The sequence below is a fragment of the Pocillopora damicornis genome, chromosome 13 (assembly GCF_964200805.1).
Source record: "Pocillopora damicornis chromosome 13, jaPocDami1.2, whole genome shotgun sequence".
Classification (NCBI taxonomy): Eukaryota; Metazoa; Cnidaria; class Anthozoa; order Scleractinia; family Pocilloporidae; genus Pocillopora; species Pocillopora damicornis.
The window spans coordinates 15,602,057-15,625,903 of NC_142682.1; the positions used below are offsets into that span (position 1 = coordinate 15,602,057).

At 36.0% G+C, this 23,847-nt stretch overlaps 3 protein-coding genes and 2 long non-coding RNA genes across 7 annotated transcripts; 2 read left to right on the forward strand and 3 right to left on the reverse strand.

The window, feature by feature from the left end:
* Nucleotides 1–9,518, reverse strand: LOC149035673 (uncharacterized). The gene is made up of 6 exons (XM_089190871.1): nucleotides 8,369–9,518; nucleotides 7,674–7,798; nucleotides 7,322–7,498; nucleotides 6,599–6,772; nucleotides 5,889–5,934; nucleotides 1–1,563 (listed from the first exon to the last, which is right to left on the reverse strand). The coding sequence occupies exons 1-6, from the start codon at nucleotides 8,793–8,795 to the stop codon at nucleotides 1,244–1,246; spliced, it is 1,269 nt and encodes a 422-aa protein (XP_089046997.1). The 5' UTR covers nucleotides 8,796–9,518; the 3' UTR covers nucleotides 1–1,243.
* Nucleotides 2,753–3,910, reverse strand: LOC149035674 (uncharacterized). Its single transcript, XR_016182080.1, has 2 exons — nucleotides 3,064–3,910; nucleotides 2,753–2,886 (listed from the first exon to the last, which is right to left on the reverse strand). It is a non-coding gene; the product is annotated as an uncharacterized LOC149035674 (long non-coding RNA).
* LOC113684784 (uncharacterized) lies at nucleotides 9,126–15,410 on the forward strand. 3 transcript variants are annotated; one of them, XM_089190855.1, is made up of 8 exons: nucleotides 9,126–9,199; nucleotides 9,515–9,666; nucleotides 10,119–11,178; nucleotides 11,472–12,022; nucleotides 12,348–12,494; nucleotides 13,120–13,281; nucleotides 13,611–13,692; nucleotides 14,938–15,410. In XM_089190855.1, exons 2-8 carry the CDS (start codon nucleotides 9,610–9,612, stop codon nucleotides 15,273–15,275), a joined length of 2,397 nt encoding a protein of 798 aa, XP_089046981.1. In that variant the 5' UTR covers nucleotides 9,126–9,199; nucleotides 9,515–9,609; the 3' UTR covers nucleotides 15,276–15,410. The 3 variants fall into 3 exon arrangements, with proteins under 3 accessions (XP_089046981.1, XP_089046980.1, XP_089046982.1); XM_089190854.1 differs by having other exon boundaries at nucleotides 9,593–9,666; XM_089190856.1 differs by lacking the exon at nucleotides 9,515–9,666.
* LOC149035675 (uncharacterized) lies at nucleotides 14,478–19,435 on the reverse strand. The gene is made up of 3 exons (XR_016182077.1): nucleotides 19,229–19,435; nucleotides 14,884–15,282; nucleotides 14,478–14,659 (listed from the first exon to the last, which is right to left on the reverse strand). It is a non-coding gene; the product is annotated as an uncharacterized LOC149035675 (long non-coding RNA).
* On the forward strand, nucleotides 16,657–23,667 carry LOC149035676 (uncharacterized). Its single transcript, XM_089190867.1, has 9 exons — nucleotides 16,657–16,798; nucleotides 16,942–17,478; nucleotides 17,610–17,687; nucleotides 18,375–18,428; nucleotides 20,161–20,477; nucleotides 20,711–21,144; nucleotides 21,575–21,669; nucleotides 22,135–22,180; nucleotides 22,643–23,667. Exons 2-9 carry the CDS (start codon nucleotides 17,461–17,463, stop codon nucleotides 22,954–22,956), a joined length of 1,356 nt encoding a protein of 451 aa, XP_089046993.1. The 5' UTR covers nucleotides 16,657–16,798; nucleotides 16,942–17,460; the 3' UTR covers nucleotides 22,957–23,667.
* The last annotated feature ends 180 nt before the right edge of the window (nucleotides 23,668–23,847 follow it).

Here is a 23,847-nt window from a genome sequence, read left to right on the forward strand (position 1 = left end):
TTATCAGGGAATTACCAACACTTTTACTCACTAAAGCATTTAGTAGCAACAAAAAAATCATGTTTATACTGAAATGAATTTACGATTCAGATAATTAGCTATCAAAACCAAACTGTATTTTATTCAGCTTTAGCTAATGAATTCATTACAATCTAACAGCTTTAGATAAGAAACAGCATTTCTCAAAAATGTGCGATATTTAATTCTTTGGCATGTGACTGTCAAATGCATCAAACTAACTCTATACAACTTACGCTGGTCCACGTAACCTTGCATGCCTGCACGCCTAATCGGCAAGTGGATAAGGGCGCTCGTTTATCATTGCAACTGTTAATAACGAATAATCTTTATTTTGGATGTTTGGATATTTGCTAGCGGAGGCAGTTGCTAAAAAACAGACAGTAACTCTGTAACAACAGAAGAACACTTTTCCAGCTTGAATTTAGATCAAAACGAGGATGTCGAACATACTTGACGTCACGTTTAGAATTTTATGAAAATATATACAACAGGACACGAAATAGACATGTAAGTTTGACCTTCGACCACTATCTGTTACCCGAGGCTACAGTCTCCCCCAAAAAACTCTACCTAAGCATTTACAGACTGAGAGTTATGTCTCGCTATGAAATATAAAATTGCTTTGATGTCAAAACATCACATAACATATGAGAACCTTATCCATATCTACCTGCCATATACCTTCTAATGCCAAAGGCAGGTGATTAACCTGTAACTTCTCCCCATGATATCCATACGTCATTATCCAGCAAACAGGTTATGGTAATAGTCAAACTTCTCAGGAAGAAGTTATCTTGATCTAGCCACAAATTCTCGTAACTGGCTTACAAGGAAATGTATGGTAGCTAGACGAGAGAATTAAATATAATCATATCTTGGGGCACATTGCCTAAGGTTCCAAATTTACCAATCTTCAATAGGAACGAACAGTACCCATGAATCAGTCCTGTATGTCTCTGAAATCGGATTCTTTTGCACCAATTAGCTAGATATACTGTAAACAAATACAAACTCAAAGAATTGAAAATAAAAAATTATCCACAGAACTGCATTCCTAAGCAGCTGAAACAACCGAGCCTTATTCTCCCTCGAACAAATTTTGTTTTCGGATTTTTTCGCACAAATAATCCTTTTTTTAACTTAAAGCTCGGTAAATATTATTTACAGGGCAGAGCTAATCTAATTAAAAGTAAAATTAGTTATAAGCAGGTAGAGTCGACCTTCATTTGTCATCATTGTTGTGACCAGCTGCAAGGTGCCTTTTGTTCAGTAAAATGGCGGCCGCCTCTTGGTTTTTTCGCTGGCTTCTCATTATGTCAATGATAAGGTCAAGGATGTTGCCCCTCGTCTGGATTGTCCGTAACAAAAAGGCGTTGCGGTACCTTTTCACTTTCATACTCTCTACCTCTTGCATGTCCTCTTCATCGAAGATTTTGTGTTGGTATAGGTGATCACACACACTGATTGGGTCACCAATATTCTCAAGAAGAGAAACATGGCAAGAACGCAGCACTCTCCTGTCTTCTTCGGGCATGACAGTGACTGGAAATATAAAAGTTAGGCAATTAGAATAGTCTTAAGAAACAGTTTATAAATTACCTATCAATAAAGACAACCCGACCTACTTGCAATCGCGATACTAGTGTCTTTATTTACTGTGAATGACACATACTGACGTAAATTAAGGTACGTATCTTTATGCTTACCTAATAAACTAAATATTTTTCCTCACTACCTTACAGTATAACTTATTCACTAATAATTAACAATATTTACTGCTTAAGCAACCCACATTTGTTTGAGAACTGTAAAGGAAATAGAGATTATCAAAGTGTCATAGACTGATACATATTTTTAGTGCTGTAAGGGTTATGTCTAGGGTCCTGCCCTTGCGAACTGAATTCCCAGTTTTCTGGGAATTCCTAGGAATTCCTAGGAATTCCTAGGAATTCTCAAAAATTCCCAATTATGCAAATGACCCTTGCAAACCGAATTCCCAGTTTTCTGGGAATTTCTGGGAATTCCTAGGAATTCCTAAAAATTCCTAGGAATTCCTAGGAATTCCTAGGAATTCTCAAAAATTCCCAACTATACAAATTAACTCTGATTTAAAAAGCTTGGAATTACTGGGAATTTCTGGGAAAGGAAGACTCCAGTTTTGTGAGGACTTGGAATCCCTAGGAATTCCTAGGAATTCTCAGCTTTACAAACTACCTATAATTTAAGAAGTGTGGAACTCTTGGGAATTTCTGGGAATTGAATTTGAGGCAATTTTAATACCCTGAGGTCCACATAAATTCTAAGAAATTCTCAATACCTTGAATGTGAAGGTTTTAAGAAAAAGAGTAATTTCAGAGGCTTAAAACTTTGGCTCAATAAAAGGTATGCTATACAAAACTTACCAAGAGATATACATACATGTACATGTTTATAACTTAAAGATCATGAAATTAATTACTCAAACTAAGTTTTAGTAAATCTTGACATTAATATGGATTTTCTCATGAACCAGCTGTCAGTTATGTTAAATGGAAATTGCCAACTTCCACAATAATTAACAATAATTACATTGTTATCTTACTTCCCTAACCTACATTACTGGTTGCCTTTGTTAGAAAACCTTGGAACAGTCAAGCTCAGTTGCCTCAAACGCTGTTAGAGACTTTTTGTTGACAATACTTTTAGTAGAAATTTCATGCCTTAGACAAACAAATTCAACACCTAATTAATCTTTCTTTTTTCATGATTGTTGTTGCTGCTTTTTTTTCAGTTTTTTGCTCTATTTTCATGACTAATTGCTGTAATTTGTTTTGCTGTTTTTATTCTTACAAAACATTTTTGTAAGAAAAGGGGAACATTGACTACCTCTGTCCTGTCTGCATGCCAAATGTTTGCAAAGTGTGTGGATGATCCACAAGTATTGGAACTCTTACAAAAATGTTTTGTAAGAGTTCCAATACTTGTGGATCATCCACACACTTTGCAAACATTTGGCATGCAGACAAGACAAAGGTAGTCAATGTTCCCTTAGAGGAAAAACACCTTTTATATGACGTCTTCAATTTACTTTATTTGAAACTCTGATCTGAAAATATTTGTCAACAAGACTTGTTAGTAGTGAGAAGTACCAACCAAGTTTCCTTTCATAACTTAATTTCTTAAATGTCCCAATCACTGGATCTCCCAAAAAAATATTACATCTTTTTATTTTTGGTGCAAATTACAAGTCCTTCTTTATATAAAAATGAAAAGTGATAGTCACACTTCAATAATAACAGCTCTTAAGTTTACTTGGTGTTCTTCTCTGTCTGTCAGCTATCAACAAGATTGTTTTATACTTCGGGCAGTGCATAACTATTTGTGGACCAGAGTTCCAACGCACCTCTGTAATTGCATATAGCTACTCCTGTCTCTTGTACAAATGTTTCTCCTTTGTAAGACGCACTCTACTCTGTTGTCAATACTGCTTTAAGTTCATTGGAAACGACTGACTGAGGAATCGAGATGGCGGTGTTGGAACGTGTTGCTGAACGCTTGCTACGGTCAAGCTTTGTAGATTTAGGTACTGGTACACTGGGATCATCTATGTATCTCTTATACTTCCGAATGTGGTATCCTTCTTTTATAAGTATGAGGGTAAAAGACGATTTGTAGTCGCATTCAAAACTGTGATTGGCTTGTGTTATTTCTCACCTTGGCCATTAACACAACTCAAGTGAGTTTCGAGTCTTTGTTTCCTCGACAACTTTCGGCCACAAATCGTGCATTTGTAATACGATCGATTCTTTTCGATTATTTCTACATAGAGTGAGCTCACATCTTTATTTGTATCACCAAGCTATCCTTCTTCTAGAAGCAGAGAACCGGTCGGAGAAGTCAGAATAAAGTTAGGCGCTTCTCTTAACACTGCAATCGGCAAGCCAGCGGATTCACTTTGCTAGCCAATTACAAGTCCTAAAAGATCCACGTGATCATGCCCGTGATCGGAAACAAAGAAGACTCCATTTGGCGCTCATCTTTGAATGTACTTTGGATCGGTTGATCGCTTTTCTCAACTGTTTTGCTTAATATAACATTTCTAAAGATAGCTTTTATTGTGGTTCAATGGGAAAACGAGAATAGCGTGAGTGTTGTAAAAGAAAAGAAAGTCGTTGGCGCCGTGGAGTTAAAAGAAGGGACAACAGTTGACATATTGACTGGTACAAACAAGGGTCGAGTGGCCATCTGTAAAGCTACGATTTTGAAAGTTTGTGGTGAGTAAAAATTGCGATATTCGTTACGTGATCAAAATATTATAAAAGAATAGATGTAGCGGGTTGAATTAAGCTTACGTAACGCTCGGCGCAACTGAAACTAGAATAATTCTGAGAATCGAATCGGTCACTTGCATGCCGCAGTTTCTTAAGCTTATGCTTTACAATGAAATAAACCTATCAGTAAGGTTTCAAGATTCCTCTAGTCACGTTTGGGAACATTCAAGATTCATAATAGGAACTATTATTAAACAAACCTTATTACATAAAGAAGCCCTCCTTGGTAAAAACAAAATAATGTATTCAGCCCTTTTTTAGTAAAATCCATGAGAGAGATGTACTAACTCCAATATAAAAGTCACTCAATATAACAGAGATTTCTCAATTTGAGAATCCAATGAATGCCCTTTTCCTCATAGCCATCTTAAAAGCCTGGTCTGAGCTTTAAATATACATATTTTAATATATTATTTTTTTTCAAATTCAGATGTCAAGGAATCCAGATACAAAATGGTCAAGGTTCTTGTTGACAACCTCATTCAAGGCCAACTCATTGTGAGCCAGGGAAAAAAAATACAAACAGTACAAACAGCAGCTAAGTTTGCAGTTTAGGATAACTTCATTCTAATTTATTGTTACAGTTACAACAAGATTTTAATCAAAAAATCAATTTTATTTGTCTGTAATTAGCCCCTTCACTCCCAAGAGTGCTTGGTTTTCAAATATAACTTAAGATATTGTATTTTATGGAAAAGAATCAACAGATTTTATTCACAATTTGTGTCAAACCAAATTTAATGATTGATTAGAACTATTTTATATGAATAGCTGTAATTGAGGATTAATCCGTGTGAAGTTTTCAAGAAAAGAAAAATAAATCAAATCCCATCCTAATATTACCACACATTGATGTTATTTAATCAAAAATATTTTACATGTAAGCCTTAATTAAGCTTCTAAATAAATTTCATTGAATACTTGAATTTTAGCTGGGTTTTTTTTAATTTAAAGTATTTATTTTATATCATTAGCCTCAAATTTTTGCTTAAAATTCCCAGTAATTCTTAAACATTCCCAAAAATTCCCAAAAATTCCCAAAAATTCCCAGAAATTCCCAGAAATTCCCAGAAATTCCTAGAAATTTTTTAGATTTACAGCTTTTCAGGGAAAGTCATTGGTTCTCTGAGTTGGAATTCCTAGGAATTCCTAGGAATTCCAAGTCCTGTTGGCTATAAACTTGGAATTTCTGGGAATTTCTGGGAATTTCTGGGAATTTCTAGGAATTTCTAGGTTTTTAGAACCAGAGTTGTTATGGTTGGGAATTCCTAGGAATTCCTAGGAATTCCCAGTCCGAATTTACCGTGAAAATTCACACCTTTATTCCTAGGAATTCCTAGGAATTCCTAGGAATTCCAAAAGCCATTTCGCAAGGGTGGGTGGCATGGGGATTTCATGGTAGTTTCTCACATGATGGCTATTGTGTTCAAACACAAAGCAAATCATCTTGTCCTGAGATGTCTAGTAACACAAGTTCTACTTCAAGATTTTTCAAAAATTGTAAATGGAATGCTTCAGTCAAGCTTGCTTCACAATCTACATGTAATCTCTAATTACCTGCTTGTGGATTGTACAGCCAGGGTGATATATTTGCTTCGTAGTACTAAATCAAAACAAGATAGAATTTGGTAAAATATGTAATATTTTTTATGAAGACTTTGAGCATTATAACATTTTGGAAATTACTTTAAGACGAGTAGAGTTTAATTTATTGAACCAAATAATGATGCAAAAATGTAATAACTATTATTTCAGTCTTTGCTAAGTTATCAATAGAAGACATCTTGAGACACATGAAACTTTACTTGTTAGAACTTTTTGGTTTTAAAAAATAAAATAAACGAAATTGAATCTAAAACCATGATATGTGGGTGTATAAAACTAAAAGGTATCTTCAAGGAAACGAAAGAAAAAAAACTCCGTAAGACTACAAATAGTAAATTTGCAGGACAGGTACCCAATACCTGGCATGACTTGTTGCATGAAAATTTCGAAAAAGATGCTGATAACAATAATGCTTACATTACAGTACTTATATGATAAGTATGATTATAATATCATTGTAATGATATTGTTACTAATCGACCTCTCAGTTTGAAACCGTCTAAGTAGGAAACAAACATGACTCTCTGCAACTAACTCACACATGATTGTCTGTGAGCGGTAATATGTCCTGCCTCGGGAAACACACAAATGGATGTCCATGAAAAATTTTATACTACACGAGGAATTTTTTAAGACAATACACATTTATAACAATAGCTTACCGCTATGGGCACAGTAAAATGTAAATTTGTGTCACCAGATTGGATGTTTATGCGGATGTTGTCCTCAAAGAGCTTGTCCTTTTCACCTGTGCATCTTGTTAGGACTGTTGCTGAAAATCCACACCCAACCCGATCTTTACTCCTTGAAAGGATTTCAGAGACATTTGCAACTATCTGCAGGACACAATGTTTACGAATGTGACTGAGTCAGAGAAGTGCTTGACAAGAATATGTAAAACTACAACTTTGTCAGAGTGTCAAAACTCTACATCTCTTTTTCAAAAACTTGCTAATAGGTAAATATTACTGACAGCAAAAGAAAGACATGAAATACTCAAGGAAGAAATATAAACTTAAAAGACAAATTACAGTACATTAAAGGAGAGAAGTTTCTAAAGTAACAGTGGTGCTGCGTCAGTGGAAGGGTATACCAGAGTAATTTAGTATTATGAACTGAATCGATAATGTAAAAATTGGCCACCGTAAAGAGTTTAAAAGCTGACGCTCGAAACGTAAAATTCAAAACTCTTTACGGTGGCGAAATTACGTTATCAAGTCCGCTGATAATACTAAATTACGCTACAGTGTAGTAGGGCTAGGTTTAGTCAACATGTTTTCACCAGATGGTAAGTGCTCAGGACTTTGATTATATTAATGTGCTAGATTGTATGAATAGAAAATAACTGATCTAATTACTGAAGTCATTTATCCAAAGTAACTTACTGTAGGTGGGGAGACAATTGAGAACATTTCACCGGTGACCATTTCAAAGTTAACCTGACAAATTTCATCAATCATAATGCGATGGAAAAGAGCTGGTAACATTTTTGTTTCTTCCATCATTGGGAACTCTGTACCATGGCACACAACACCCTCGTATTGCTTGATTTTTGGGAACTTCTGCAATTGATCATAAAAATATGTTTTGAAAAGCAAATCTCCAGGAGAAACAAGTTCGAAATAATCTACTTAAGAAAGAACCTCGCGACAAATGTTTGCACAGCCTTAAATTTCAAAGTTCACATGGCTCAATTTAACTTAGATAAATTTAAAGAGCACATACATATATGCATACCTCCTGGAAGTCCTTAAGTGGGATTATGTAGAGAGCATGGATTAAATCATCTCGTGCAATGATTCCTCTTTTACACAGAAAAATCATACAAAGTATTTGGAACACATTGCTTGATCCTGGATCTCCTGGTAATTGACAAAATTAAATTTTCCTTTACAAATTAATACTATTGCATGTTTATTAATACAAATTAAGTTTATTAGGTGTATGACCTGCCCACATGACTCCTACTACCAGCAATATTCCGAACTTTGGACTTTGGTGTCAATTGTCTCTCAGAAAAACATAATGGCTATTGGTTCGGATTCCAATGCCCAACTGATTAGCATTATACCTACTACACTCCTTCTACACACCCACATGAATGCTCTTCTGTTTTCTCGATCCATAAACCTTTAAAGACTATTCGGATTTGAACTCGGAACTACACGGCCTGAAGGGTATAATGTCCCCTCCAACTGCTTGTGTGATTTCTGATGCGATATTCCGTAGGCTGAGCACAATTCAGATTAAAATGTAGCCATTTAGTTGGACTTAGCGAAAAGTAATATACAATTTCATTTACAGACAGAATCGATGGAATCGAGGGAATCGATGGAATAATGGTCTTAATAAAAAAAAAAATGAAATCGTTGGTGATACATAGACAATTATATTAGATTTTCCCCTACTACAAAATCGTTCCGTATCCTTACTCTCTGGGCGTCGAGTTGAAGACACCAATACGCCGTTTTGTTCCGCGTGTATGCTACAACAATCCTGTTGGGGAGTAGGTCTACTCTGTAAGGATGCATTTCGAGTGTGTTGTTCAGACGAATGTGCAGATTCTAAGACTTCTTCGATCTGATCATGGGCTTCTGTTTCTCCCAAAGGTCTCCTAGAGTCTTCCACGAACTCTGACTCAAGAAGTAAATCTTCTTCCCTGCCATCAGTACTTTTCCGAACTTGTGTGTGATGGCAGTTACTGAAGTGTCTGCAATGATGGTTGGCTACCGTAACCGGCGATGGAGCGAGTGCCATCGGAGAGGGACATGAAGTTAGAGTTGAGGTTCTTTCCCCCATTGTCTGTATCCCGTAATCGTCGGCAGCGTTTCTAGTCAAAGGATTGTACCTGCTATCCATTGCTCTACTTTAGGGATACCGAAGGTACAGCAAACCACCAAGATATAGCTCTTGTTTCTTTGAAGCACAGTTGCGGACTGCGATCAACCAACAATCGCCGATGCCTTTATGCGGCGATAAGTTATTTTATATTTTCACAACATGCTCTGTAAGCACTTTCGTTTTCCGTCGAACAGTGTCTTTTCCAGCCATTTAGCGTTTAGAGTGATAATAATTTATTATGAACGGGATCATATGATTGGTTGTGGGTAGCTAAGTTTGAAGTTTAATTGGAAGGGGAATCCCCGCACTCATACGTGGTGAAAAGATTCAGCGAGTCGGGGTGTTGGCATTGTAGTCGAGTTCACCGTTGCTGACAAGACCGCTCACCTAACTTTCCCTCGTAACTTTGTCATGAAAAAGGCGTAAGTACCTGGAATTCAGTATTCTTGCTTTGCATGTGTCACGCTGTTTCAGCATGTATTTTAAATGCGATCTTCTTTTGGATTTCAATCACGTCACACAATTTTAAGTTATTGATTCCCGTCAAAATCATTTGAATGTTGTAGGTTATTCGCAAGGCACAAAGGCAATCAAAACTAAAGGACAATTGTTATGTTTAGCTGAGTAAGCAAAATGGATAAATCTTTCCTAATTTTCTGAGCGTTATTATTTACCTTAAGAATGTGCTTCGCCTAGCACTTTCGATCAATGACGTTTGTTTACTTTACCCAATTTAGGCCTGGTTAAACACGGGATTAAGTAAGCCGACCCTTCAGCTCAATTGGTGGCGTTTTCTTTAAATTTTACCTTTGCAGATCTGAGAGATCAAAGAATGTACATTCTGAGCCTCTATTTAATGTGTTCATTCCAATTTCACTTCATTACAAATGTGAGTAAACCGTTATTCTTTAGGAATTTTCAAAAATTTAAATGAATATATTTACGAAGTGACAGTTGCCGCCCGCCTCGGTCAAATTCCACGAAACTCTCAGAGATAACCTCATTGCATTACAATGACTTTTACAAACTACATTGAATCATTTCCTAGAAAGCAATGTCAGTGATAAAAGACACAGCTACGTGATTATTTACCAGACTTAACGGCAAAAAAGTAGACGGTTGGAAGCAGGGTAAAGAATAGAGCAGCTTTGCTCCTGAAGGCTTATCAACAAAGACAGGTCTACAGATATCCTGACATCTCCACCTGATTGGCGAGCTTAAAAAGATTTCGATGTGCCTCATACTGAGGTTTAAGCACCAGTCTTTCCTTAACAGCTTCTAAATTAAATTATAGAGAGTCTTATAATACATGATAATAAACACCAATTTGTTTTTTATCAGGTTCATACCGTCTGTAACTATGACGAATTTGAAGTCGAAGATGTGTTCAAACACGTTTCTTGTCAAAAATGTCTATCTTGTCCTCCTGGAATGGGTCTAACACCACAATGTGGCAGTTTTGTTAGTTATGGTGAAAAAGTTTATTGTGAGCCATGTGAACCTGGAAAATCTTACTCTCCTAATAATGATAGCAGTTCATGCCTGTCATGTGGAATCTGCTCTGACCATGAAAGCATCAAGAGGAACTGTTCCTTGACGAATAATTCACAGTGTGAACATGGCTGTGGCAAAGGGTTTTACTTTGAAGAACTCACTGGAGATTGTAAGCCCTGTTCCTTCTGCTTTTCATATCTTCCCAATTGTAACATAAAAAATAGTGTGAAAGAAGGTTGCAAGGACATGCCATTTTACAAACAATGCGATGCCAATGCGATTGGCTGTCAATTACCAAAATGTAGAGAAGATCAATCCCTTGTTGTAACCCAAGAAAAAGACAGTGCATACTGTGTGGATTGTAAAATCTGCCCGGCGGGAACATCACCCTTTCCACCATGTGGAAATGGAATTATAATAAAAAGCATTGATGATATAAAATGTATTAAGTGCTCTCGTGGCAACACGTTTTCTGACAAGCCAACTAAGCAAACTTGTAAGAAATGCTCCATTTGTGCAGTTGGACAGAGAGAACTGACACCCTGCAATCTGACGCATGATAGGATTTGTGGTAAATGTGACAAAGGATTCTATGGCAGTAAAGACACAGGATGTAAACCATGTTCTGCCTGCTGTAATGATAAATACGATGTGCGCATTCCTGAATGTCGAAATATAGCAAAAAACAAACAGTGCGGTTATACAGAGCGATCCATAACTGTGTGTCAGGAACAAAACAGCTCTAAGAAAACTTCTCCAAAGAAATCCTCTATCATTATAATAGTTTTGACTGTGACGACAGCACTACTATTTGTTGTAATCTTAATTCTGGTGATCAAATACCGCAGAAAAAATAGGCGTCAAAGAACGGACTCATGTACTGCGTTGCTGCCATCTGCAGACGAAGGTAAAGTTTTAATCATCACCTCATATTGGGATTCAGTGATGTCGATTTGAATTGAAAAGGCCAATTGATAAACAGTGATGAAAAAGGATTAAAAACAGATCCACCAAGGATCTTTCATCACAAAAACAGAAAGCTGAAGACTTCAAGATTAACCCCTGGGTACTATGAACTTAAGAATAATTTTTTTTTAATAATTCTCCCACCAAAAAAAGGAAATGCAAGATTGTATACAATCATAAGAACACCATGATAACTACTACCAAATTTAAAACCTATCCTCTTCCTTTCTTTAGCACCACGGAGTGAATTGATAACACTGGAAGATCCAACACCACATGGATCACAACAGACATTACATTTTGATAAATCAGGTATCTTGATCCAATTCAATGATGCAAATTGTTTCTCCAGTGATTGCCGAGGAATACAACTAAAGATATGTTGGGATGAAAATTCTATACCTCTTCAGCCTGGTGAAGTACAGCTTAGCCCTGTGATAAAATTTCAGCCTTATGGGAAGCAACTATCCAAACCAGTGCAAGTCAGAATACCTCATAGTGCTTTGGTGTATTTAAGCAATGGCTGGGACATCAAGCCGAAAAGCTCTGTACCATATAAAGGCTCAATTGTATGGAAGGGGGAAAACAAATTCCAAGTCCACAATAATGAAGTCAGCTTTCAAGTTGATAATCTTACCTCCTATGTTATCATTGGTATGTCACTTGATAACGGCAAACCAACAAAGAAGCGCTTTCAAGGCGCTGTTTTTGGTGGAGTGGGCACAGTTGGTGTGGACTACACAGCATACGTATATATCTTTGATGACAGTGAGTCATCATTTGAGGTATCTAGATAACAATAGTTTTTATAAACTGGGAACGTTAGAATTTCCCAGCCTTTCCTCCTCTAACCCTCAATGAGTGGCTCTGACTAGCCTCCACTGGGTATACAAGTATATTAATTTTCAGAAACCAACGATAAACGCTCTTTCATCAGGAAGTGGCAAACAACAACAGCTTGATAAAAATCTTTTTTTAAATTGCAATAGGTATCAAAGTGAGATGTAGAAACATTCCAAGGAAACATGCATTCACACTGACATTGAATCTTAAGATAGGGTTAAAGATATACTTCTTTTAATTAAATGATTTGTTTTGGAAATCTTCCAGAAAATCATGCAAGAAGAGAAATCAACCGGTAGAACCCTGCTTGGTTCCCCTCAGTCCTTTTATGTCGAGACTATGATTGATACCAAAGTAAAGATCTCAGTCAAAGAACCAATGGAAGGATGGATTGTTGGAGAGATAAAACCAGAGGTAGTTCTCAGTAGTGCAGTGTATTAATCAACCCTTGTCATAACAAATACGTTATTAATAAGGCATAAATGTAGCTGCACTAGTGAGTTGTAATTTGTTGCATGTAAGCTGTCTATGTTCAAACATTCAATCCCCCTAGATTCACTTCTCTTGTCACAGGCTAAAGTGTACTAATAAAAAATGGGTCTAAAAAAAGTTTTTAAATTGTTTAGAAAATAATAATTTTGAAAACTTTTTCAATTATTTTCAGCAAAAGTAATGGCAAATGGAATGATATTAAATTCACTGAAAATACCAAACAATGATATTGATGATATTATTAATAGTAATAGTGATACTACACTCTGCATTGAGTCAAACAAACCTGGTTATATGAGAAGGTGAGCTCACTTCGTTGATTTGTCCAGTTTACCACAAAGAAATGGATCAAGATATCTTGAACCATGCCTCCCATTAGTTCATTAGTGAGTACTATTCTGCATTATCAGTTATTTGAATAATTATTGATTTTGGTTGGGGAACTGTGTCAGTTCACAAAGAGATTAGAAGTCCTTTTTGGTTGTTAATCAATCTGATGTAATATTCATATGGTATCTGACTTGTAGGCTTTGCTTTAATCACACAGTTCATTACACAAAAAAATTTGAAGGATTCTTATCAAGCAATACCCAGAACAACAGTAAAGTTTAAACATGACAATGGCCGTAACCGAGACTTCCTTTGTGTGTTTGAACTAACTGCAGAAGATACCACAACATCGATTTGTGCTGTTGCCACGATTAGAGAGGTAAGTGCTTTTTTCATCAATCTAAATAATAATATGGTTAAAATTATAACTAAATAATAATTTGGTTAAAAATTAATTAAATGTGATTGTGATGAATGGATTTATTAGCCAGCATGATATTTTTTATCATACAGTTGTATGCAATAACATTTGTGGCAATTGGTTTTGCAATTCTGAAAATCTTGAAGTCTGATGTCCTAGACTTTATATTAAAAGGCTTAAGATATAGTCATGAAAACAAAAAGAAGACTGAGATATGTGATACATGTATAATGGACTGAACACATTGCTCAATTACACTATTTTCATTTTTGTTTCATCCTTGGCAGGATCCATCTAGGAAGTTTCAGGAGCACCAACCAAGATTTGGTAATGGCAGTCATCAATTTGTGACTGGGAGAAACTTGTGTGGTAAGAACACAATTGTTTTGATTTTATTTCCAGGATTGAGTAATTGGTACTCAAAATCACTATTTAGCTACCTTAGGATCCCAGAGATAATTATTTCACTTTTGCTTGGTAAAAAAAATGAAATTTGGAAATGCAGTTTTGTTTTATTAAAACTGAGTACAGTGTATCTCTGGACTACAGAGGATACATTTTATCTTCAGCAGCCACAATGTAGCTCTGTTACAGTTTTGATTTATCATCTAATCAAAGGAAACCTGTATGAAGTGGTTTATAATAGGTATATTCATTTTCACATACATCCTTGTCAATATAGACCAGTCTTATCAAGCTCCCTTTTTTCATAATTTCCATTGTAATTACTAGGTTATACCTTCTATAGTAGAGGCTTCCATGCTCAAGAGGTAAAAACATGTTCAAGAGAGATTTATTTTTGAAAAAAATTGTTGTAGAAAGATGTAAAAAGCAAAATTGGCTTAGTCTGAATATTGGTTAATTAGGTACATGTGGTTTTTAATGTTGTTGGGAAACTGGTCTTCCTAGAGGAAGAGAGAAACTAGCTGCATGAGAAAATAATTGAAAGACAGAGACTCTAATGGAATCACAACTCAAATTCAGCAAAATCAAACACCAGTATCAGTTAGTGTACATATGGTCATTCTGCCATGGACCAAGAAAGAACTCTTCCTTTCCACAACAAGAATAGCCAATTGAGCCTAATCTTAGACAATTTACAATACTCTACCAAGGTTCTAAAATTTGGAATTCTCTCCAAATATCAATCATTGGTTTGACTTGCTATTTTATTTTTAAAAGAAAAATGATAATTTTTTAAGTGAAATGAGTGCAAATTAGCCAGCCACACATCCACATCCACAACTTAATTACAAACATATTGACATACGAGGTGGCCTCACCTATAAGCCTGGTGGTTTCTCGGAGGTTTCCTTACTCTACCATACTGTTAAACCTGTATAAATATTATATCTTTAGTGGCCAATAAATAAATAAATAGATGATGGTGATGACAAAAGTGGGGGTTACCTGTGACTAGTTACAAGTGAGAAATTTGGAGGGAAAGCTCAGTTTTTCAGTGTCTACTTAAGATCTTAAGAATGTACCTCAATTTTTTTTTGGTAATTTGTGCTTTTTACATTTTTCAAAGACAAAATCGTTACTTGCAATGTAACTTACCACCCAATAAGTTGCCTTGACTCAGCTGATTGATGCCTTTGTACTCTCTTAAAGATCCACTGATCGTCAACCCAGACAAACCATCACCTTGTCTTAAAGATCTTCCAAAGGAGGTACTTGAAGCTCTTTGTGTGAAACTTGATAAGCCCCTGAAAGGAGTTGGCAATTGGAGGCATGTTGCAACGTGCCTTGATTTCACCGAGGAACAAATTCAGCGTTTCCGGAATGAAATGTTGACTCCTGACGGAAGTCCTTGCACTGTTATGTTGGAGGCACTGGTGACGAAGTCACCACAGTTCACTGTGGCAGAATTTGTGCATATTCTACAAACAAGGAAGATTCAGCGCTTTGATGCGGTGGAAGTTCTGGAGCCTCATTTACACAGCTGTTGAGAATGATCTGCACAAGAATCGAGAGACATTCTCAATTACTCGCATTGTAACGGACTTGTCGAACTTTTTGGCTTTTTGCGCCGATTTGCTGTATCAGATTGAAATTACTGTCAAATAAACTAACAGATTTCTAAAGCCTCTAGCATAAACAAAGTAATTGTCTAAAAAATAAGCCAGTTGCACAATTGGAAAATGAACAGTTTTAAAATGAACGAAATATTACTTTATAAAATATTAAAACCGGCCTCCTTTAAAAGCCAATTCTTTGGCAAATCCATCTTTATTTCCCTGCCAATATCACGTTTGCTAACTCTCCCATATTATCCGGGAGTCTGCCGGAAACAAACCGAGTCTCCCGGTCTTCCGTACGGCTCATCAAATATCCCGCATAAAAGCGATCACAGATCAGTTTCTCATCGAAACCTAACATTTTTCAAAAATCATCAGGATTCGTCTTAAATCTTATGGTTCTTGTTTTCATTTTCTTGTCAATTCGTTTTCTTGTCAATTGTACTTTGCTTCTCCCTAAAATCAATTTTTTGAATACTCCAGTATCAACATTTATCCAACTCAGGGTTTCCTAATCGACACGCTCGGACATCTCTGACGGTTAAAACCAAATATGTGAAATCCACAAAAATTCCAACTTCTCCTAACTGTTCCAAAAACAACTCTTGGCTCGTAGTGTGCTGGATAAAAGTAAGACGCCACACTCGTTAAATATTTAAACCGGTTTGAGTTATTCATCGGCACCTACGTCTCAGGGAAGAGGCAGAAAAACTTTAAAAGACAATTGTAATAACAAAGGAAAGGTAATTTAGGATAAAAAAAATTACAACTTATGTATAATTTCTTGGACATGCAACCACACGTCATAAAAAAGAACTAACGAAATAAATTTTGAGTGCGTGATCTCAAACCAGAGCTCACAAATTTTGGACTTTTGGACATACGTACATGTAGTGTTGGGGGATATGATATTTAACGCCATATCTTCGTCTCAAAGTCCATTCTCTGATGTATCCCAGAGTCCCTTGGTCTAAATGTAACTCTAAACACAACAAGAGTGCCCAAAGTAAATTTAACTCCTGAATGCTTAACGTAACTTACCTACGTGGATACATGTGATTCTCTAACAATACCTCATTCCCCACGATATGTGTTTTTAGTTTTGAGACACAAACATAAAAATTACAGGAAGCATTAATAACCATACAAAATATTGGTAATCTTGCTCTTGAGGTTACTTGTGCGAACTGTTCTGCGCATTACAGGTTACGCATTGCAATACAAGGAATCATATTTCTCGTGGCTTCTTCCCGGTCCCGTGTTTTGGGTCCAAAGTACAAAAAGTCATATTAAAGTTCTTTTGAAGACAAAGATTCGACACAATTCAGAAACTACGGGAGCTTCACAATGTCTGGTGCTGTTCTTTGATTCACACGGATTTTTTGACAAGATTCGTGATACCATTTTCAACACGAAATCACCGTCAGCTACCGTCAATATCAGCGCCTGTCAAGGCAAGAGGGTTTTTACTCTTCTTTTATCTCGCTCGATCTCTGGCCCTGTATCGGGAAAGAGTTTTTCTAGTGCACCAAGATCGTGCTGTTGAATAATGTGTGTAAACATGTGTGTGGTTTAATCACTTCGTTTTCCTTTATAGCAAAGCGCCTCGAAGAATTTGACGCGAACTTCAAGAATGCCTGTTCTTTTCGAAGAAGGCGAAGAGAATTCACGGCCATTCAACGGGCTCAGAAGAATACATAATCAGTCTCAACAGCCGGGAATTTTCCCGCCAAATACCTTCTCTATCACAAGCGATTCATGTGACTTTCTTCGTGCCCTTGGGCGACCTTGAAATCAAAATAATACACACTTTTTGACTGGATGGTCAAACATAAACAAAATAGAAGAGCCAATCAAGGTAAGCGTACTATAATGTAAACAAACTTTAAATACCAAAATTCGTTTCATTCACGTATCTCGCTCTTACTACGCAAAGTTTGACATTTAAATTTTTTCTAAAAAGAAATTTCTTTCTGTACTTCTTCGAACCTTCGTGAGGCAAGTTAAGAATCATTCAACAGAAGTATGCGACATGGATTTTTCACAAGCTTTGCGCTTGATGATTTCTTCCTAACAGTCACTTCGGTGGAGATTTCTAACTCTTTGAAAAACCACGATGCACTCAGAGAAAATGGTGAGAATTTTGCTGCGTCTTTCCTTATGCAAAAATGAGTTTTAATTCCTTCGGAAAATTTAGCCTGCAATATCTCAGAAAACGCAGTACTTTTAATTCTAACGGCGACTTCCTTGTTTTCCTATAAACAGGCGGGTAGCAGAGAAAGTTACTACGCAATACCCCTGAGATCTACACGCAGCGATAATTTGCCTTCTCAGTTTAAAAAGGTAAGAAAATTCCTCAAGAAGTTTTGACTATAATTTGATTTTCCGTCGTTAAACACCATAAAACAGTTTTTCTTCGTGTGCCATTTCCTAATTTCGTCAACTTAGGTTTATAAAAGGTGTATTTTGTCGCCGAATGTTACAAAAAATGTGCTACGTAATCACTTCAATTCGCAAAAATGGGTTTCTCAGCCCTTACGGTTTTCTACAATAGAAGAATTCTACATGGTTGTTACTGATTTTTTTTTTATCTTGAGGGAGTCTGTGGTAAACTTCGCCCTGTTCATTAAGATAACTTTTTTAAAGACCTTGGTACCCGACAAAGACGGTTTTATATATTACAGGCAAAACTGTCATTAGAGTTGTTTTAGGTACATTTCGATACGAAATCGAAATGATTTTTTCCTCGGCAATTCACACAATACCAGCTTAGAAAATATGACATTCCCTTCAAGATAAGTGATCAAAACCGTAGGTTTGTTTCATCAAAACAATCGTGCCTAAAATGGTTCATGCAAATAAATATTGCATCAGTTTTGTTCGCATTTAAATAACTTTATGTCATTACCAAAACAAAATTATTATTCATTGTCTGAGTTTGGTAAAATGGAAGAGTTTTCAATAACGCACGTGCACCTTAGCAGATATGTTTAAACATTGACAATCATTCTTGATAATTTTCTTTGGCAGTTATTTGGGATAATAGTTGTGGTCTTCTATCTTCTTCCCGTGGTTTCTGCAAAGGTTAGACTTTGTGGTATTTATAACATATATATATTACTATCTTTGAAGCTAGAGTTTCATGAACATTATTTATTGTGTGTCTGGGCCGGAAAAATTTACTCTGCTCTTTGGTCAGCAATCTCCGAATATATTACATAACAAATTTCAAATCATGTCATTACGGCAGGAATCTAACCACTATACTTCTACATACACTAAAGTTTATCACTTTAAGCAATAACAGAAAATCGATAGGAAAGGAACAATTCTTCCTTTTATATTCAATATCTCCGCTAGTATAAAAACAGAGCTTACTAAAACACTCACTCTGGAAGGGAAAAAATACAATGATATAACTCTTTTGGAAAGAAAATTGTCTTCATTAAGCTTTTCAATTTCGAAGTACATTTATTCGGTAAATTCTGGCCAAAGAAACGTCAAAATAATTTGAAAAAACAAATAACTCCGTAGACCACCGCCACTTTTCAAATTTTTGGGAAATTTAAAATTTTGCCTTGTTTCACGAGGAAATTATGACCTCAAAACCCGATGGAAATTGGTCATATCAAGAATAAAAACAAGGTTGTTAATGGTGGTGAGTGTTCACGTTACTGGCACCTCTTCCGCTCCCTTTTGCCCGAAAAAATTACCATTATTTAAGTCAGTTGGGTTCCAAGCTCTCTTAAAAGACTAAGGACATACTTCTCATTAAAAGAAGAGTAAATCCTTAACATAGAAATGGTGATATGAAAAGCATCGATTTCCATATGTTTACATTTGTCAGATGACGCATTTGCGAAGCCTCATAAAGGATGGTTTACCTCAATTCTTTGTTTTCCATTTCAAGCTACGAGTCCAGATAACCTTTCAAAGCAATTGAAAACCCTTTTCGGTTGTTATTATTCTCCAAAACCATCTTCAGAAGCTTTGAGGGTAGGGGAGTATGTCCGATCGTGATCCGCCATAATGAAATGTCGCAATAGCTAATGTTGTGTCTTCATGTACGCCTCAATCAACTGTCCAAGCTCAAAAGATAACGATCTTTACGACATGGCAAATAATAATTCCTTGCTCTACATTTGCATTTGGGGGTTGGGGGAGACAAAGGTTCTAAATATATTTTTTCTCCTACGGTAGTTATAAATATACCTTTGCCCGAGGAGTAATTAAGCATTGATTCACTGGAATATTACACAGCTTGAAGGTTGTCAGGATAACTGGTAGAACAGGCAGAAAATATGATCACTTCTCGATTCAATTGCGTGGTGCCTCATGTACCTTAAAATAAAGCAAAATGATACCTGTTCTGCAAAAGTGTCATTATACAAAACAGGCATACAGAACCGGATATTTGCTTTAGGGCAGTCTGTAGATGACAGTTAAATGACAGTTGAGTGTGGCCTACATCACCAGTGAAGTGGACCATTTTTGATTTAGTTCTGAAGAATGAAGCTCTTCCGCTTTCGAAGCTTTCGAAGCCGTACCGTTAATAAAAGAAACTATGTTGATTCATTTGCAGAATCATACACAGGAAATTTCCATTTAACCCCCTGCATTTCGTATTATTATTATTACAGTTATTTGAACAAGAAAATAATGACGAAACAATAGCTAAAATTTTGACTAAGGCTTTCCTTAACAATAATATGGAATTAAGCGGGAATTCCTTTCCTCATACTCTCAGTGAGTATGTATGTATGTACTCTCAGTCAATAAATGTGAAACTTTATTCTTATTTCTTTTATTTTTCTAGCCGACGCCAGGTCAGCAAAGTCCTTGCGAACCAACCCAACACTGGGTTGAAGACGAAGATGGGTCACACCAGTGTATAAATTGTGGAACTTGCCCGCCGGGACAAGGTCTCTCAATAGAGTGTGGCAGTTCTAAACTATTACCTTTTAAAACCATGGTGGTCTGTGTGCCATGTACCGCAGGAGTTTCATTTTCCAGATATAAAGATTCTTCCAAATGCATTCCTTGTGCATCCTGCTCCAAAGGTCAGGTTGTGGAACAAAGCTGCTTGCCAGAGTGGGATGTTAAGTGCACAAATAAATGCTCCAGCAAGGAAAGGTACAAATATTAAAACAATTATACATGGGTTGTTCCATAGAATGATTATTTTAAGTCTTATAACTGTGAAATGAACATCTATCAGCTTTTGCTGATAATCTTGTTCAAGCAAAGTGTTTAGTTTAATGCTGAAATAGGAGCAGACTTTGAGGAATATTGAAGAAGATCTGAAGATCTTTATGTAGTCGGCAGGCAAGTGATGATGTTGAAGTCCTCATTATTTTACTGGTTAGGTATTATGATCTGGACATGGGGGATTGTCTCAAGTGCTCAAGATGCTGTGGTGATGATAGAGATGTGGTGGTAAATGAGTGCAAAGAGAAGTTGGGAGACGGCTCAAACATGATTTGTTCATTTGACAGCAGTGTCAACCGCTGTGACCAAACAACACCTCAACCAACACCCACCATCAGCCATGTTGACCCCAAACATGATGTTCCTTATACCACTCAAAAAAGTAATCATTCCATTCAAGCTAAGGATCAGGACTATTTGGCAGCAATCGTTATTACAGTGGGGATAATAGTTGTTTTGGCTTTTTGCCTTTGTTCGTTCTTTTGTATGAGGAGACTGCCGCAGATGTGTAATACTATTGTTGAGGAGGAACACCATCACAGTTCACCAGCGATGGAGGGAAAGTTAACTTCTAACCATAAAGAAAAATCTGGTAAGAATGCGAAGCTTTATTCTGAATTAGCACTGATAATATTTAGTTTTGAAATATTGAGCTTTCTTAAGCTCAAGAACAGAATTGATAGAAGAGGATCGTGACTGAGACGTACCATATTGCAGAAACACTTTTAATATATGTCAGAATCTCTTAAGAATCATTTGCCTTATCGTGTCAATCCAACTACCCTAAAAGGGACCCAAAACAAAGATTTCTGCTTTTGATTATTGACTTCAATGCAATATCTAAGCTTTGCAATACCCTTTCTGGTGGTTTTACACAATGGACCTGCACTTTATCAAATCTATAACATTCTGAAGAGATATGGACTGAGGTAGAACTCCTTCAGGGTTGGTTTCTTTGCGCTATGCTGGTATATATTAATTACTAGATGCAGTGATTAAATCCTTTTCGATTTTTCTTATAGACGACTCATGCGGAAACGTAAGGGAAACTGACACGTCGAATAAGGTTGGAAAAACTCTGACAGATTCGGAGGAACCCTTGCTGTGTTCGGAGGAGGTAAATAAAAAATAATCATTGTTTACTCGTAATTTACAGACATTATAAGGTAAAATTTATCATTGGTAAATTTAGGATATGTCGCAAGGTTAGGTTGTTATTTACAATGATCATTTCCGGTTGATGTTGTAGTTGAGGAACCTTACAAAACCAATGGTCATAAATCCCTCAAATCATCGCGTAAGTCCAAAACGCATTGAACATTGCTCTGATACATAGATTTTGTCAGAAATCAAAGCATACTTTAATTATTACCAAAGGTAGATAAATTGATGTCAAAACTGAGTCAAGGTAAGTTTCAATATGTACCTTAAATAATCCAATTTTCAGAGTAATCCAAGACATGCCTGAAAAAGAGTTACAAAAAAAAAAACTGTCCTGCACACCAGTGGTACACTTCGATGCGAATAAAATTATATTTACAAATACTTAATAGTCAAAGTTTTTGTTTCTTTATTGCCTTAGGGTGTTCTGGAAAACTTGGAGGACGCTCAAACCAGTAAAGCAGAAGGTGTGATTGACGTTCAGTTTTGTTCGCAATTTAAGCTAACCCTCAATTGTATTTTGGATAACTGGAATATCTCTTGACTATCACCATACCATTATATAACACAAGCCATCGAAGATAAGGCAGTCTTATCCTGAGCTATTTCTTTGAATTATAGGTCCGAGTTTTCTCATCTTTGTGATTTGTAGGAGCTAAATGAGTTTGGACAAAGTAAAACTCAGAGGACGAGAGAAATTCCTTAAAACCTTTCTATTTTTTGTTAAAGTGTCATTTATTTAATCTCGAGTTCAGAATGAAACTGTTAGATCGAGAAGTGGAAAGCGTTCTGTTTGGTTGGAAGCAAATGTAAAAGGGTAATTTTTTAAGGGAGGGAAAAATCAAGAAGATAAATCTAGTTATTAGAGATATATTGCTATCGTGGTGATTATAATATTGTCTCTCTTTGCTTGTCTCTTGTCGGTTTAGATTCGAAGCTACTTAGCAGCTTGTTGGAGTGTGAGTCTTACCGTTACTTAAAGAAAGTCTGTGTGCGTTTGGACACAACCACGGTAGGCGCTGGTAACTATCGTGATGTCTGTTTTCACTATGGCATTAATCGTTATGAGATTGCCTCAGTGTATGAGAAACACAGCGATGGGCCATCCAGAGCTCTAATCGATCACTTGGCAGCTACACATGTACAGCTAACAGTAGCTGACTTTGTGGGTGTGGTAAGGAATGTAGCAGAGAGAGGCGATGTTGCTAAAGTTCTAGAGGAATATGATTCGCAGAAGGAATGAGTGACAAGGGTTTTTTTTTTTCGGAGAAACTTACTCCCGTTATTTTAGGTAGTTGCAAGTATTTTGTAAAATCGTTTCATCTTGTTAAATTTTTGAGAGTTAGGTTATAATCGGCATGACATAACTTTCATCCATGGTTTGCTAAAAATTTGAATACGAGAGCTGTCTACATTTTATATACGCAATTTCCAAATGCAAAAGTTCCAGTAAAAAAAACTGTTAAGAACCATAAAATTATTTTGATTGGTTAATTTTCATAATTTATGTTTCAAGAAACATGTTAATTGTTATTTAATATTTTGTTGTATTTTGTTAAACCAAAAATATATATTTTTAAATTTTTGTTTGTATTATTGGAAATACTTCGTCAAATATCTCAAACTTTGAGATTTTTGTTTTGTCCTTTTTTATTGTTGTGCGATATTTAAGTATGTATTTGTTCATGAATCAATTGTTAATCCAAGTTAAAAAGGCAAGGAGAGCTCAAACCTTTACTATAGATAATGTGTTATGGCTTTAATTTAAACTATGGTTAGTTTTTTCCATTTCTAGGTGATAACATTTTCTTTTTAAATTTTATAAGAGAATTTGTGGCAAAATTTTTAATTACTCCTCCTTAAGTTGTGTTTTTCGAAAAAATTTAATAAACTACTAATTGTGTGCTAATTAGGAAAAGCAAAAAAAAACGCAATAAAGTTTTGTAAAATATCATTTGTACGTAGTTTTCTATCTTTTTTCACGCATCATTTGTCTTTGTAACATGACCCACATGTTTGTTTACAACGTTGCACTGTTTCATTCCCTTGCTTTCGTTCTTGATTTTAAATTTCTCTCATGTCTGCCTTTATCTTCTGTATTCAGTTTGCTTATTAGTGTTGCCAAATATCAACT

Bases quoted from the DNA above. Each gene is read 5' to 3' on its own strand.
- LOC149035676 (XM_089190867.1), top strand. The intron at 17,688-18,374 runs GTAAGAAAATTC...TTTCTTTGGCAG, and splicing joins TGCCTTCTCAGTTTAAAAAG to TTATTTGGGATAATAGTTGT. The intron at 20,478-20,710 runs GTACAAATATTA...TTTACTGGTTAG, and splicing joins AAATGCTCCAGCAAGGAAAG to GTATTATGATCTGGACATGG.
- LOC149035673 (XM_089190871.1), bottom strand. From the start codon at position 8,795: ATGGATAGCAGGTACAATCCTTTGACTAGAAACGCTGCCGACGATTAC. The intron at 6,773-7,321 runs GTAAGTTACTTT...TGTGTCCTGCAG, and splicing joins CAATTGTCTCCCCACCTACA to ATAGTTGCAAATGTCTCTGA. The intron at 5,935-6,598 runs GTAAGCTATTGT...GTTTTGATTTAG, and splicing joins ATTTTACTGTGCCCATAGCG to TACTACGAAGCAAATATATC.
- LOC113684784 (XM_089190855.1), top strand. From the start codon at position 9,610: ATGTACATTCTGAGCCTCTATTTAATGTGTTCATTCCAATTTCACTTC. The intron at 11,179-11,471 runs GTAAAGTTTTAA...TCCTTTCTTTAG, and splicing joins GCTGCCATCTGCAGACGAAG to CACCACGGAGTGAATTGATA. The intron at 13,693-14,937 runs GTAAGAACACAA...ACTCTCTTAAAG, and splicing joins GACTGGGAGAAACTTGTGTG to ATCCACTGATCGTCAACCCA.